Genomic DNA, 14,744 nt, shown 5'->3' on the forward strand with positions numbered 1-14,744 from the left:
CCAATGACTTTCTCGTTCCCATTATTTTTTTTGTAAATCGGCTGCAGTGGATCCACAGACGTCATTAGGACCCACGGATGCCTGTTTCGTACTCAGGGCATTGTAACCTATCCAATACACTGCGCCACCATTTTTGCATAAAGCCTGCGTTCCCTAGTGAGAAATTGAAGTCGTTGAAGAACGAATCTTGATCTACTGCTGCTCTGGTTCTTACTCCACGGAATATCAATTTAATTACTTACTTCTATACTTTAGACGCTGTAATGTTTCTTTGCCGACTTTCTACTTACTTTTTGTGATGGAAAATTCCTCGCTTTCTCATATTTTTTGACAGAAATTCCTTGTTGTCCTTACAAAAATTTTATAGAAATGTCTGTCCGTTTACATATGTATATAGTTCTGAATGTAATTGGATTAAAGTTTTGTAAAAATTAATTAGACTGACGAAGAGATCGTCATAAATCAAATTACTCAACGGGTACTATTGGATTACAGTATATTCAGCGTACAAACGTCGCAAATTTAAATTCAGAATTTTTTTCAAAATGATCTTAAGCAAATTTATGACAAAAAGTCTTACAATAATTCGGCATCAGATCCGGCATCCTCCTCTCGATCCTCATCACTAGAGGAATAATATGATTCATTCAGCTGACTCATGGCTGCTGATGTCTTTTCCGAAACTTTGAGCAAAAAGGTCGAAATTGATTTTCCATTGTTATGGGTCCAGCTGAAGACTATTCAACCAAACTTACCGAATTGTGTGTCCTGACACTTGTCGGCCTCAAAATTGTATGCAATGAAATGATCCTTTTCTCTTTGTTGAACCAGCCTTGGCCAAAGAAGTTTGTTCAACGTTTTAACCAGACGAACAGTAATGTATAAGCCTCGAATGCAGTGTATGGTGTACTTCGGCTCAATGCATCCGAATAGATTCAATATTGTGGCGTACTTTTCCTGCTGTTGCACAAAGCTAGAAGAAATGCAGGTGGCAATGACGATGATAATAAACTAACAATGGATCTGTCTCAACGCGCTCTTACCATACTTTCAACATTCGAGAAGTTATGCTTAGGCAATAGTCATTAACATCTGGTGCATGTATAGCCAACGCGACAATGGACTCCGTTTGATGCCATTTTATTTTCGGAATTTTATATTGGGAGTCAATGAGTCCGGTATTGATTTTGACTGGAAAATTCACTGTTCCGTTCGATTTGTCGGCTACCGAAACTTCCGTTTTTTCATTTTCCTGAATTTCTTTGATTTCTGCAGGAAGTTGTTCCGTTCGTTTAGTAAACGGAATTCCGTTTGCTTGGAGCTAAAAATTAACGTTTTTTATAAGGTCCGACACCTACCACCTACCAAATGCACATCACTTACCATATTCATTATCTCATCATCGTCAAATTGTATATCGAAATGATCTTCGTCATTGTAGTCATCGATGAGCTCGTCGTTATCACTTTCCTTGCAGTCAAATTCGTTCGAACTTTCACTGTTCAGCGGCGGCAGCACATTTCTATCGAATTCAACATCGACGAAATGTTTAGTATCCGGATTCGGTTCTCCATAATTGCTCGACACAATCCAATTGTTGATGTTAAAATGGCCCGTTTCATCGAATAGAACCACTTGGTACGATCGCGATTTTAGTCCATACGCATATTTGTCGGGACCTCCAAGTTGCATGGATCGAGCATAGAAGTGTGATTGTTTCATCAAAAGGTCGTCGTATATGGTATCACAAATATTGTCGCACCATTTCGGTGAATCGATAGGACGAATACCAATCAGAATGCAAAAAATTGCCTAGAGAGAGTTTGCAGATAATTTTCTTGTGAGTTTGCACAATAGACGATGATGTCATCTAACCTGGAATGGTAATGCTGTGACGAATTTTTCTGGAATTTCAATTAACTCCTCCGTTGGCAAAATAACAAAATCTCCGAAATCAACAAATAAAACTTCTGCGGTGATGCCATCTGGTTGGTGAAAGAGTTTCATTAGCTTTGCTCGCATGTATTGACTGCCTACTTTGGCCAAGCAGTTCACAGCCAATGCAACTTTAGATAATGGAACTAAATTCTCCGGAAGTCCAGTGAATTTTTCGATACGTTGGGTCAGTTCAACGAACCTAACAAACAGACATTTTTGTAGTCCTATTGAATTCAAGAATATACGTACAACGCACCTCGTCTCATAAAAACTGTTTCGGATGTACATCCGATTCGGATGATAAAAATTGCCCAAAAAGACCTTATGGAACTGTTTTACCGGCAGTTCCGCCCATTTATCTTGGCTCGAAAGTAACAAATCTTCTTCATCAGCGTCTGAGACGGCCGAATCTGTTTGATTTTCAAGAACTGGAACAGAAGGAGCATCATCATCGTCACCACTAGATGTTGACCAGTTCAGTAGCGATGGGTTAGATTCATCAAGGTCGTAATTGTCGTCGTCTGGTTTATTGAAAATCAACTCCTCTTTCGTTGCTCTACGATCAACGATCTCTGTTGGTGCAGTGAGGCCGACAGTATCTGGGTTTTCTTCTTTGAGCAAACCTACAATTCAGAAACGAAACAACTATTGCAAGCAGTTAACATAAATGATAGCCACTATCTGACCGGCATTTTTCGCAAGAATTGTCAATAATTCCAGAGGTTTTGAATCCCGAACACAGAAATTTTTGTTCAATAAATTTCTCTTGATCGATGTCGTCTTCACTTCCTCGTCGATTGACTGTAAAACTTCAATCATATCAACTGAGTCTACCCAGAGGGTGTTCATAATTGAGAGTTTAACGAATCCTTGGCAGTAATGGTGATTCTGAAGCTTATTTTCGTTTCCAATCCACTTCTTCACCAGCTCCAGAATACTAGAATCCCATTCGTTGTCAAAGTCTCGTGGTACGATATTGGCTGCAATGCTCTTGCATTTAGGAAAGTTAACAAGGATTTATTGAAAATGTAACACCGACCTATTCGAATATCAACAGCCTGATGAGGAAAGTTTTTAAATTTATCCGGCAATGTCATTAAGGAAGTGCTGTAGCATGACATGCGTTCGTTGCTATCAATTAATAAAACCTCCACCCAGTGCTGAGTCGTCACTGTTAAGTATCTGAAAAGTATGTCCATTAAATGTTACATTAATCTGGCTGATGTGATGGGCTAGCGTACTTCTTTTCTTCAATCTTAATAATTTTTCCACGCTCGTAGAGGTTTTCACCATCCACCCCTACACAAACCGCACACAAGTCGCCTAAGGCAATTGGGAAATGCATGGTCCGGTTTGTATCATCCTTGAAGAACATCATCATTTCCATGTTAAACGATAAAAAGTCAGCTGTTGAATTGAGTCGAGTCCAGGTAACGTCTCTCGAAAGGCGATGTTCCAACAAACGTACTGTATAATGCACCGGTGAACGAACAGCAATAATGTCGAATTTCACAAAACCATTCTGCGGAATGTCGCTTCTGGATCCATCGAATTTGGTAAGTATGTGTCGATGGCGGCAAGTGAATTGGCCATAACAGCTACCAATCGTTGCGAGATCATTGCAAAATGGTTGGTAGATGTTTAACGCATTCTCGATGCGGATGGACTGAAAAAAAAAATCACATCCAAATACGACCAATTCAAGGTCAATGATTGAGAATGAACTGTAGGTGGGAGCTAAGGAGTGGAATCAATTTTAGTCGAGAAACGGTCGCTTTTGTAAGACTTTTCTCAGATTTTTAGCTTGGAAAAATTCGCCGCTACAGTAGCTCAAGGACCAGAAATTAAAATAAATTAAGAGTGATAAAGCGGAAACGTCAGGTGATTGGAGGACAGGGTTCCTCGATTTAAATGATTGACAGATCGTTTTCCTCTTAAATTTTAACAACTAATAATTCGAATGATGAGGATGGTTCTTATTTAGCCTGTACTCCAAAAGGGTTAGGTGATTTATACAACTTGTGGTAGTACCTACCTTCTAGAAGTAAATTAAACATCTGACGTCTCGATTTTATGAGACTTGTAGAGAGTACTAAGTGTACATCGAATTAAATTGTCATCGAAATTGACCCATTTAAGACATTAATAGTTTTTTTTAACCTTTGACCAACGTTCATCTTACCTCCGCTAATCGTAGCACATGATCTGGTATGTTACAGTTACCACGCACTTGCATGAAATCAACTAACCGTGGCAATTCATTGTTATTGTTCTCGTCCAAGAACACCACTGATGTCGTTATTGTTTGGCCACTCTGCAAAAAATCGTTGATTTAGTTTCACACAGCACTCAGTTCTCACTAGCAAGTTTTACCTTTCTCTCAAGCAAATTGTGATGATGGTTAAACAAAGTCGAAAATCGAAAACCGAATATTGTCCACGTTTCTGGCAATGTGAAATGAACAATGTGCTTTGCACAACGAATATCAATGTCGTGCAGGACTTCATCCGTACAGATCAAGAGTTTGAAGAGACCAGGCTTACAGTTGAGTATTTGTCTTTTGATTGCACCTAGGAGGACACATTTTTTGTTATAACTAAAAACCGTTCGATGTGACGATGCACCATACCAATTTCGAATGAATCTGACTCGTCATGGTAGTACCAGATTTTTATGGACATAGATTTCAGTTCGCTCACCAACTCCTCGACTTCTGCAGATGTGTTGCATAAAACAATGGTAAGCTCAAAGCTGTAATCTATGTCGTTGATGTGAGCTGGAATGAGTGGCGAAGTTCAGAATAACTAATCAAAAATCGAATTATTCGAACATACAAATCAATTTATCAATTTTAAATTTGTGACCCAACAATTCTATTGTCATCTTTGTCCTTCCATACACTACGGCCTCAATGTACGATCCAATGCAAAGAGTAACACGACTGGATTCTTCGTAAAAATTGGCCAATACTTTATGCCACGTTCTCGAAGTGATTATCAGCTTTATAGGAAGTGTACGGTTTTTTTTTAATGAAAACCGAATTCGTTTAACGTTGTCATTGTATACTACCTGTACATGACTTGTTGAGGCGCACAAAGCTTTATGAATTTCGTGAATCTGTCGACTGAACCGTTCGTAAGCCAGGTCAATATTATCGAAAACCAAACTGATGATCCTTTCCTTCGTGAACAAGTTCATTTCGTTTACCATGAGGCGATGAAGACATGGAACCGTCGTAACCAGAATTTCGGCTCCATTTAATAGATTACACTAGAACATCAAGCCAAGACATTTGATACTATAAGTTGATATCTGTATCGAAATTGAAATTTACCACAGCATTCGCTTGATCAGTGAATCCGAATGCTTTGAAACATCGAATCCGAGAAGCAAATCGTAGCAATTGTCCAATACGGTTTGTTGTCTCATTAACTTCCTGCGTTGATGCGCATGCTATTATTGCTAAAGGTCCACAGCCGCCGACCACGGTGTTGTCCTGGATTCGTTGCTTTCAAGAAATAAATAAATTGTTAGAATGGATAAGTTCAAGAGCTGCGTTGATAAGTTCCGTTTAATCGTTTAACTGAATACTATTCTTTTTTTTGTAAAGAAACTAGTCGTGCAGCTCCTTCAACAGACATTCAAAGAAGGCCTAAGTCGTACTTAAAAGTTCGTTTCAGATCTACTGACAATTTTAACTAAATTTTGTTCTTTCTATGAAGGACTCTAAACAATTCTCTCTTTTGAAAAACTTTTCAAAGCTTCTGTTTGAGTACCAGTACCAATATACAGGGTGCACTGCTCTTCGTTGCATTTACACATCCCTGAGAAAAATTCCTTGCCTACTTGCCTATTCATCTTCTTTACCAAATGAGTTGAGCCAAATCATCCATTTGAACATGAAAAGGGATCATAGGAATCAACTTGAAAATTATGGACGCTTTTACAAAAGAAGCTTTTTTAATCGAAAATAGGACAAAAGAAAAACTGAAATGAGGAGGGATGCCTTCAATGACGATAGTTGATACGCACATACAGTGTGGTTTACTCACGATTATCAACCCACATATCGCTGGAAGATACGTCCACGTTTTTCCCGTTAGAGCGTTGTTGACGAAAATCATTGAATTACCTCCCATTAAGCCGGGCCAGCCAACTGTTTGTATTCGAAAGATCTGCTGGATGCTGGAATGTTTAGATATTTATACTTCTACTCAGAGTTCGGGTATTTGGGGCAAAATTTTCTTTACTTTAAAGCTTTAAGTCCATCGTGTATCTGTGGGGGGAAATCGGCTTCATGAATATTGCTAATGCGCATACAGGGAATGTTTCCATGGTTGTGAACTAGAAGACGATCCGCTCGATTGACTGAGAAGCTAGATGATGAAGTGAAAATAGAAAGAAAGAAACAGCAAGATTTTCGGCATTCAAGTTGTAATTGAACAATTTTTATCGTCACATTAGCAAACAGTAGCAATTACAACTATATTCAAAGGTAAATAATAGAAATCGTTGGATCATTATCCAATCACCTACCACTCCTCCATTTCTTTTGCTTTGTCAAAACGAGATTTGTTTCTCTTTTTTGTCGAATCAAATCTCTTCATGTCATTATCACGATGCTCTTTATACTTCTCTTCAATAGCCTTATTGTCGACAATGAATCCTGCAGGAAAAGTCATTTTCAACACTTTTTTCTCTGTTTCGGCGACTCGGGCGGTCTTTTGCTCTGTCATTATACCTTGCTCAATCATCTTTTGCTGAGCCACAGCCAATCGGTTTTTCAATGGAACTGCACTGATAGTTGCCTTGGTATCGGTTACATTCGGCTGAGTAGTTTTGGTAGCGATGGTCGATGCAACCGACGTTCTATACGAAAACGTTGAATTTCTGCAACTTTGCGATAACTTGGAATCGCTAAACTGATGACATAACTCGATCAAAGTGTCGTCTGGTGTAGTGGTGTTCTTGTTAGTACTTTCGCACAATTTTGGCATGTCAGTCAGGTTGTCGCATTTACTCAACAGGTCATCGCTGGTCACCCACGTAGTTGTAACGTCTTCGGATCCGTAAAAATCAGAGTTGTTCTCATAAATTTTATATAGAGCGTTATCTTGTTGCCGTTGCCAGTATGGTTGGTCGTCCAGTTCAGAAAACTCTGAAAACGGATGAGTTCATTTTTAGACAAGGATTGTTTTCGCAATTTTGTTCGACTGATAATTTCAATTGATTGTCACAGAACACATCAAACCCAAATAGTGTTTAGGAGTGAGATATTGGATTTTGTGTTTTGATAAGGTCAGTTCTTTCGATTACAGTGAAAACGCGATGGAAATTCGTGTGAATTTTGTTGAGCAGAGGCGAAGCCGCGGTCAATTAACACACGAAACATGACTTTTCGCTTTTTCTCGAGTTAATAGATTTTACATGTTAAGGTTCGACCCGCAAGCATGTAATAGTACCATTACTGTCTTGCTAGGACATTTTTTGTGGAGGGGTGTAGGGAGGTTGTATTTCGAGCCGAAGGCGAAGAATGCGTTCCACACGCCTAAACAAAAAGTTTCCCAGCAAGACAATACGTTACTTTGTTGTCTTGTGACCAGAAAATGCGAAAACACGGTTTTGGCAATGCGGCCAGAAAGCAAGACAACAAAAGACTTTTACTTGGAAAACATATTTATTAAATAGTTATCGCTAACTTTGCGGTTTCGTCAACCATAAAAAGGAACTGTTTGTCTAATTCCTCAGTCTCTTCAGATAAAAAGCACCAGCTGAAAAACAGGTAAAAATTTCGAATGTGCATCCATGTCGCTAAAAAATCCTGTCAGTTTTCTTCAGCAAAAAAGTATCATAAATGTAAATGTGACGATAACTTACTAACCTTTCATAAAGTTGTCGCTGTTGACACCTTCCTTGGAACTCTTCAAAAATTCTGCAACCACCAAGGATTGAATGATCAAGGATCCGAAAAAGTGGTCCTCGTAATAGGCTCGGCATTTGAAGGTTAAATCATCCGCTTGGTGCAGATACTTCTCAACCATTTGCACAGCTCTCGAACTCCACTTTTTCGTCTTACGTGGCTCTTCTGCCGCCTTCATGAAATTATACTCCTACGAACACCAAACGGTCACATTAGTTTTTTTCTCGATATTCTGGACTTTTGTGGCTGGACTTACCATAATGGACGGTACGATTTCGAAAAGGCCTCCTTTGAATATCAATCCCTCGTAGACAACTCTTAGCTCATCCGCTTCAATTGGACGTATTAGTCGACCGTCGGTTTCGATGGGAAATCTGCAGAAAAATAAAATGAAAACATAAAGATGGCGTACGATGACACAAATTTAATTTTTTTCCCGTAAATTACCCGTAATCGATAGCCCATAAGATGAACATCTCCTTGTTATATTGGAGTTTGAAATCAACTCGTCCTCTACAATTGTATGATTTCAACACATTAAATGGAGAAACCTTAATTTGCGTAATTCAAATTGTACCTGATCCACTTGTAGACACAGTCCGATATGTAGTGGCACAGAACAATTTCCCCAATTTGGGGCGAATAATTTTGCCAATGGCGATTTTCAATATGTCGGTTGACATAATGTTCGATTTCCTTATTTACCTCCGCCAATTTTTCCTCGCCTAGCGCATCTTCTTTGTATTTAAAGTAGAAATGGTGAGGATTGACGTAGTACGTGAGGAGAATTTTGTCATTTTTCCGAATTGAATTCATCGTTTGGATTTTGGAATAGACGTCCGGGGTTTCGATCACTTTCTTGACACGTTATCGATGCAAGGCCTCGTGACGGTATGACAAACTAATGAAATTTTTCTATTGAATTAAGCGGATATTTAACAATACTTCAGTGTTGGAAACCGTTGGGAAGAGACAAAAGTCAATGAGAAAGTGGATTGAAAGAGAAAGAGACGGAAAATGAAACAAAACACATTTTAGGCTCGTCACGGCAGAGTAAAGTAAACCAGGCATGAGCGATTCATTTTTGAAACGTCAAATTAGCGACCTAATACATTGTATGAAAATGAACACTGACTTAATCGAATAATTATATTCGTAAAAATAAGGCTACTATATAATTCAGGTACGTAATCAAAACAAGCGCTTCTGCCTGGTTTACTTTACTCTGCCGTGGGCTAGTGATTCAATAAGGAAGGCTTCGTATAAGTTTGATATAACGAACATGCGAGAATAATTTCAGACAGCTTTTATGAGTTGTGTCAGAAATCTGTATGTTTTTTCATGAGCAGGAACATGACAGAGTAATGAAATGGTTTACTATGTCGTGGTCGGAACGAGACATGTCAATGTCAACTGATAATTTCTTTAAATCGCGTAGAGGATAATGCTCGAGCAGGCACTTTATGCACACCGGAAAGTGCTAAGGGGGTCGAGGAATATCTCCAAATAAATTTATAAAAATCAAAAGTCAAATTTTTGATTTTTAGAAATTTATTTGGAGGTATTCCCCGACTCCATTAGCACTTTCCGGTGTACCCGGTGTACCTAAAGTTGACAAGTCACAATAACCGGCAACGTGTTAGTAAAAACAAAATTCTGAATTTTCGAGAAAAATATTTTCTTCAAGTCGATTTCTCACACTATCTGTATATAAAATTTGGTGTCACCCGCCTTCGTAGTTGTCTTAACCTGTTCTTTCAGAACTTTGATTAAGAGTAGCAAAATTTTATGAATAATCGGGAAATTTCAAGGAGGTACCGGAAAATAGTAAAAGTGGGAAAATATCCAGTTCAAAGACCAGAGTGGTGACCAGAATAACTTCCGCGTCCAACAACTATTTACAACAATTATTACATCCAGAGATATACGTTAAGAGCACCAAAAATCGTTGCTTTGCTGACTCCAGGTGCAACAGCTACTAATCTGCGAAACTGCTTTTCCAATCTTCTTGATTAAACCCGTCAGTACCTTTTATTTGATGTATTTGTTTTGTTTCACTGATTGATTGATGATCGATACGTCAAATGAAAGATAGGTTTCATGGATCCGTAGCTGCTGGCAAGAAATCACGAAAAACAGGGCAAAACAGCGAGTTTTGCATGTTTTTCACGAATACATTTTTGTTCAAAATTGATGACCGATACATCAAACGAAAGGTATTGAGGAGACCAGTCAGAAAAAATTGTTGATGTAAAAGTTATTTTGGTCACCACTCTTGTGTTTCAACATTTTTGAAAGCATATTTTCCTACTTTTCCTTTCCCTCACCTCCCAGTAATTGAAGTGATCTGAATTTTGAGCACAGAAATGATGGATGTTTGTCAACGATCTTACCTTTTCGAAAAGGCGACTCTGTTCACTTCTTTGTAACAAATAATTACCCTAACTCGGAAACCACGTCAGTGATTAACCACCATATTTCACGATTAATTGTAGTTTTGCGACGATTCCACCGGTTAAATGCTGGTTAATCACTGATTCGTCATCACTTTAATCACTGATTCGTCATCACTTTAATCACTGATTCGTCATCATGTTAATCACGTCAATAAAAAATAGTGGTTTCACCCTCGGGAAACCATAGTTCGAAGAAATATCAGAAATCTCTAAGGGAAATTGCTACTTCTGTGCAGTCTTCTTGATAATAAATAGACAAATCCATAAACGATGGTACTCGCTATCTTTTCTCATCTGTGCAGTACGTTCGTATGGTTTCGTAGCTTAAGTGAATATTTACTACCGGCGATAGTTCTAAGTTTACTCGCTGTTCTAGGATCTTTATCCCTATAAATGATACGATTGGATTTGATTTATTCATTCATCGATCTCTGTATTTCATAATTCAATCATCTTTCCAATATAAAAAATAATTTCCTCTTAGAAGCGTCTAATTGGACCACTACTGCTCGACTGTTTTGATGGATCGTCAGGTACTCGAATCAATAACGTGCTAACGGAAAACCAAAGAGAAAAATTTTTAATTCAAAGGGAAATCCAACAATTAAGATCCAACGAAATTACCTCTTTGGACCAGTCGTCCACAATTGACTATTTCCATCGATAACTCCACATGCTTCCAATGTGACCTGCCATTGTCCACCGACTGGTGCCGGCGCACCGAATTGTCCAGTCATTTGCATATTCGTCAGCGGCAGCAAAAAGCTACCGGTCAAAAAATCTCGATGCGGTTTAACCGTTTGTGTTAGGGTGATTGTGTCGTTTGCTGATTTAAAATCAGTATTTTTTGGTGTTATTAACTGTGACGTCAAGGTCAACTGGATAGCTTCAATCGAACGGAAGAGACTCGGTATTCGACCGTAATGCTGAATAACACCTTCGACTTTAACGACTAAACTACTGCCCGGTTGAACAACGACGGGATCGCCAGCAGCACGAGGTTGTGGACTAATCGACAGTTTGATGGAAGTGTTTTGTAGCACTTGGAAAAAGAATCTTGGCATGCAAACGGGTGACTGCATTATGATCTCAATTTGATTCATGATGACGTCTGTGTGCTTGTTGGTAATGGTTTTCATGTTTCCCTGTTCAACCGGCAAATAGGACAGCTCTTTTTTCACTTTCTTGCAACAATTGATGAGATACTTCGTTTCGGGATAAGATCCTTCGATCGGAATGTTAGGCGGATCGGATGGTTGAACAAAGCAGATCGTTTCAATGGACTGGCCAAGAATTCCGCAAATGTGTTGTGTTCTGAAAATAGGATTTGAGATTCATTCACCGATTGTTTCGATTGTCATTTCGGCATCTTTACTCACATTTCCAGATACTCAAGTGTACATGGATCGGCATCGAATGCTGACTTATACAATTTCCCATACATGTCCTCACAAGCTTTGATCGACTTAACAGCGTTCCTCAATTGATTGGTCACATGGCCAAATTTTTGCAATTGATCTTTTTGTGCCAATGTCTGTGCGATAGCCGGTGGTGGTGTAATGCTTTGCGTATTTTTTATGATTACCAAATTGAACAGTGCCTCCAAGAACGTAGCTCTTAGACGAACAAATTCCGATTGAAATGTGAATGGATGCGACGGGGATGAGCTCGCTTTCAGTGTGGCCAGTGCTTTCCAGTACAATTCGACCGCTCTTTCTAAACGTTCGGATATTATCAACGGTGGGATGGGGGATACTGATTGCAGATTGGGATCGATGGCTGGGTAATTCAATAGCAGCGTTTCATATTCAAATCCGTGTATCAGAATGCATTCCGCTTTCGAAATTTGTGCCAAGGCTGAGAGGAAAAAGTGCAATTTCTCTACCGACACATGGGTGGCCAGTTTGTGATATAATCTGGATGCGAAGTAGTGCTGGCCATATCTGAAAGAATGTCGACAAAGTCAATTGAAGTCACAGAATGGAAGAAAACATTAAATTACCTTGAAGCGGATCGAGCGATGCGATATTGTGTCCAGTAGCTAGTTACGAGAGACACTTTGTCGAACACATCAATTACATTTTGTGGCATGAAATGGCCGAGCATCGATTGCAAGCAAACGGCCGACAGAATTTCAACGAACCGGACTTGGTCTTTGTCAAAGTTATTGTCAACTATTGCTTCAAGTTTACGCAGTAAATTCGGTAGCAATTCTTGAAACGGATGGTTCGGTCCATCGACATTCATTGCCATATCGGACGATGTATTTGCAGTGGCTACCGAGTATTTGTTGTTGCAAAATTGAGAGCATAATGCACCGAGCGTTTCGCACATTAGAATCGAATGTTTGGTCGGATAAACTGTATTGGGCGAAGAAAAAAGTTGGCTGTTGAGTGAGGTCCTTGGATTGTAACAATATAAAGCCCACATTCACGGACCTATGTTGTTACATTTCTAGTCGAAATATCGCTTTACTACTCACCAAAATCGTCGGTCAATATTCCCCCAATCACTTCGACGAATTCTTCGGCAAATTCCAAATTTTTCTCCGACAATCTTATTCCGCATTTCAAATACTGTCTCAGTTCATTGACCAGTTTCTCGTTCATCAGTGACGAGTAAATTAGACTTTCCAAATGTAAATTGATTTGTTCCATGTACTCGGGCGGCGGACTAATTTTTTCAGTGTAGCAATACGAAACGAGGCTCGTTAGTATGCCCAATGCTTGACTAGCAGCAGTGTGATGTTCCAACACCAAACAATTGGAGCATAATTCCACCAGAAGTGACTGTTCTTCGTTGAGCAGGGCGTTGCATGTAACGGGACAATCGGTCAGTGTAAGCACCACGGATAAGACAAGACTCTGTTCATTGCCCAGATCACTAAAAAAGCAAAGGAAACAATAGACAATGTTAGACCTGACGAACATTATTGGCATAAAAGTTTGACTTACTTGCACGTCATCGCTTTAGAAATCAAATTTCGTAGAGCTCCTTTCGGCCATAAATGAGCACCTTTCTGTGCCAACGACAACATGGACCGCAGGATTTGATACCGAACACGTTTCCGGGGATCTTGTAAAAATGTAAGCAACAAATTAACTTGATCCGGAATATCAATCAACGTTGCGCACGAAAGTTGTGTTAGCGAATCCAAAATTACGACGACAAAATTTTCGGATGGATATTTCGGCAGCAAATTGATGCACAACGTTTTGACCAGAGCGGCAGTATTTCCATCGTGATGCATGTGTCGCAAGACTGGAATAAGTTGAAGTTTCATACTGATTGGCGTTTGGAGAGATTCGATCATCGATGCCACCTTTGAGCACATACTAATGGCAAACGTTCTGAAAATCGGAAGGCCATGGAATCAAACAGAAATTCAAGAAGAACGAACCGGAAATACTTACTTTGACTGAGCAGCAAATAATACACTAGAGTGGATAGCAGCTTCGACCTCAACAGTATCGTGACTGTCCAATGCTCTTCGAATGGCATGGTGAACTTGTTGTTTTTCTGGAATAACACCAGCTACAGCACCCAATGTTCTCAATGCAAGCGCTCTGGCAATCGGATCATTGGTATGGATCACAGTGAAGATTCGTTTGACAAATTCGTCGACGTTCAAGATCTTCTCCAAATGTTTTTCACTTTGCTGACAGACGCGCAAGATCCATAGTCGAATGAGGTTGGATCTAAGACATGAATTGTGGATTAGTTCGGTATGTAGTCACAAATTGTATGACCTATCGAAAAGCCTACCCGTAGCGGAAAAACTCTGCTAATTTTAAGAATGAAGAGTTGATCAGAATGGGAAACGGATATTTCTCGAACAGTTTCGGGAACCGTACAATTGCTTCACATTGTTCTCCGATTTTTGTTGAACGAAGACCTGTGAAATGGACAAAACAATCACACTCGTTAACATGGGTTGCGCGTCAGGTTATGTTTATTCGGCAGGATATTTACCTTTGTCGAGTTCTGTAAGTACAGAATTTGCGTCCTGGTCACATTCGTTCAGGAAATTTTCATTAAATGAATTGATACGCGTTCCACCTAGATTGGAATTCGACATTTAAATTGTCTGTTGTGTTTGTCCTCTGAAAAGCCGAAATAAAAAAAGAAAATAAAACAAAATTTGACAGTTGACAGTTGAAATCAGCGAGTAGCACGACGCGTAGCGCGTTCAGTGTCATCGCCTTGGGAGTTAGTGTGGCACAACCAAAATAATCGACCAAAAACGCGGGACATTTTTGAAATTTATGGTTGCAATGATTCTTTAATCATTTCACTTTGTGTCCTGAATTATTTATGAAAGTGTGCTCTACCACAGCAGCCGAGACAGGGAGAAGTCAATGGAAGATGTAAGCCCAAAAAACTATCCAAAATGACAGTCGAATTCATTTTTGTATTAGAAATCAATATTG

At 39.3% G+C, this 14,744-nt stretch overlaps 2 protein-coding genes across 3 annotated transcripts; both read right to left on the bottom strand.

Moving 5' to 3' along the window:
- Window positions 1-351: 351 nt before the first annotated feature.
- LOC119068730 (putative ATP-dependent RNA helicase TDRD12) lies at window positions 352-8,815 on the bottom strand. 2 transcript variants are annotated; one of them, XM_037172427.1, is made up of 23 exons: window positions 8,436-8,815; window positions 8,306-8,371; window positions 8,115-8,232; window positions 7,820-8,048; window positions 6,680-7,096; window positions 6,475-6,604; window positions 6,189-6,314; window positions 5,991-6,123; window positions 5,273-5,446; window positions 5,008-5,208; window positions 4,773-4,938; window positions 4,568-4,714; window positions 4,312-4,508; window positions 4,121-4,252; window positions 3,180-3,604; window positions 2,978-3,120; window positions 2,625-2,918; window positions 2,195-2,561; window positions 1,876-2,137; window positions 1,384-1,812; window positions 1,044-1,321; window positions 756-973; window positions 352-683 (listed from the first exon to the last, which is right to left on the bottom strand). In XM_037172427.1, exons 1-23 carry the CDS (start codon window positions 8,672-8,674, stop codon window positions 577-579), a joined length of 4,998 nt encoding a protein of 1,665 aa, XP_037028322.1. In that variant the 5' UTR covers window positions 8,675-8,815; the 3' UTR covers window positions 352-576. The 2 variants fall into 2 exon arrangements, with proteins under 2 accessions (XP_037028322.1, XP_037028321.1); XM_037172426.1 differs by having other exon boundaries at window positions 6,475-7,096; window positions 8,436-8,812.
- A 1,914-nt stretch (window positions 8,816-10,729) lies between these two features.
- Window positions 10,730-14,478, bottom strand: LOC119068737 (integrator complex subunit 7). The gene is made up of 9 exons (XM_037172436.1): window positions 14,287-14,478; window positions 14,080-14,209; window positions 13,728-14,012; window positions 13,269-13,664; window positions 12,797-13,197; window positions 12,317-12,674; window positions 11,694-12,257; window positions 10,939-11,628; window positions 10,730-10,867 (listed from the first exon to the last, which is right to left on the bottom strand). The coding sequence occupies exons 1-9, from the start codon at window positions 14,390-14,392 to the stop codon at window positions 10,795-10,797; spliced, it is 3,003 nt and encodes a 1,000-aa protein (XP_037028331.1). The 5' UTR covers window positions 14,393-14,478; the 3' UTR covers window positions 10,730-10,794.
- Between the last annotated feature and the right edge of the window lie 266 nt (window positions 14,479-14,744).

The sequence above is a fragment of the Bradysia coprophila genome, assembly GCF_014529535.1.
Source record: "Bradysia coprophila strain Holo2 chromosome X unlocalized genomic scaffold, BU_Bcop_v1 contig_20, whole genome shotgun sequence".
Lineage (NCBI taxonomy): Eukaryota > Metazoa > Arthropoda > Insecta > Diptera > Sciaridae > Bradysia > Bradysia coprophila.

Bases quoted from the DNA above. Each gene is read 5' to 3' on its own strand.
- LOC119068730 (XM_037172426.1), bottom strand. From the start codon at position 8,674: ATGAATTCAATTCGGAAAAATGACAAAATTCTCCTCACGTACTACGTC. The intron at 1,813-1,875 runs GTTAGATGACAT...AACTCTCTCTAG, and splicing joins TCACAGCATTACCATTCCAG to GCAATTTTTTGCATTCTGAT. The intron at 1,322-1,383 runs GTAAGTGATGTG...GTTAATTTTTAG, and splicing joins ATGATGAGATAATGAATATG to CTCCAAGCAAACGGAATTCC.
- LOC119068737 (XM_037172436.1), bottom strand. From the start codon at position 14,392: ATGTCGAATTCCAATCTAGGTGGAACGCGTATCAATTCATTTAATGAA. The intron at 14,210-14,286 runs GTAAATATCCTG...TCCATTTCACAG, and splicing joins ACTTACAGAACTCGACAAAG to GTCTTCGTTCAACAAAAATC. The intron at 12,258-12,316 runs GTAATTTAATGT...ACATTCTTTCAG, and splicing joins ATCGCTCGATCCGCTTCAAG to ATATGGCCAGCACTACTTCG.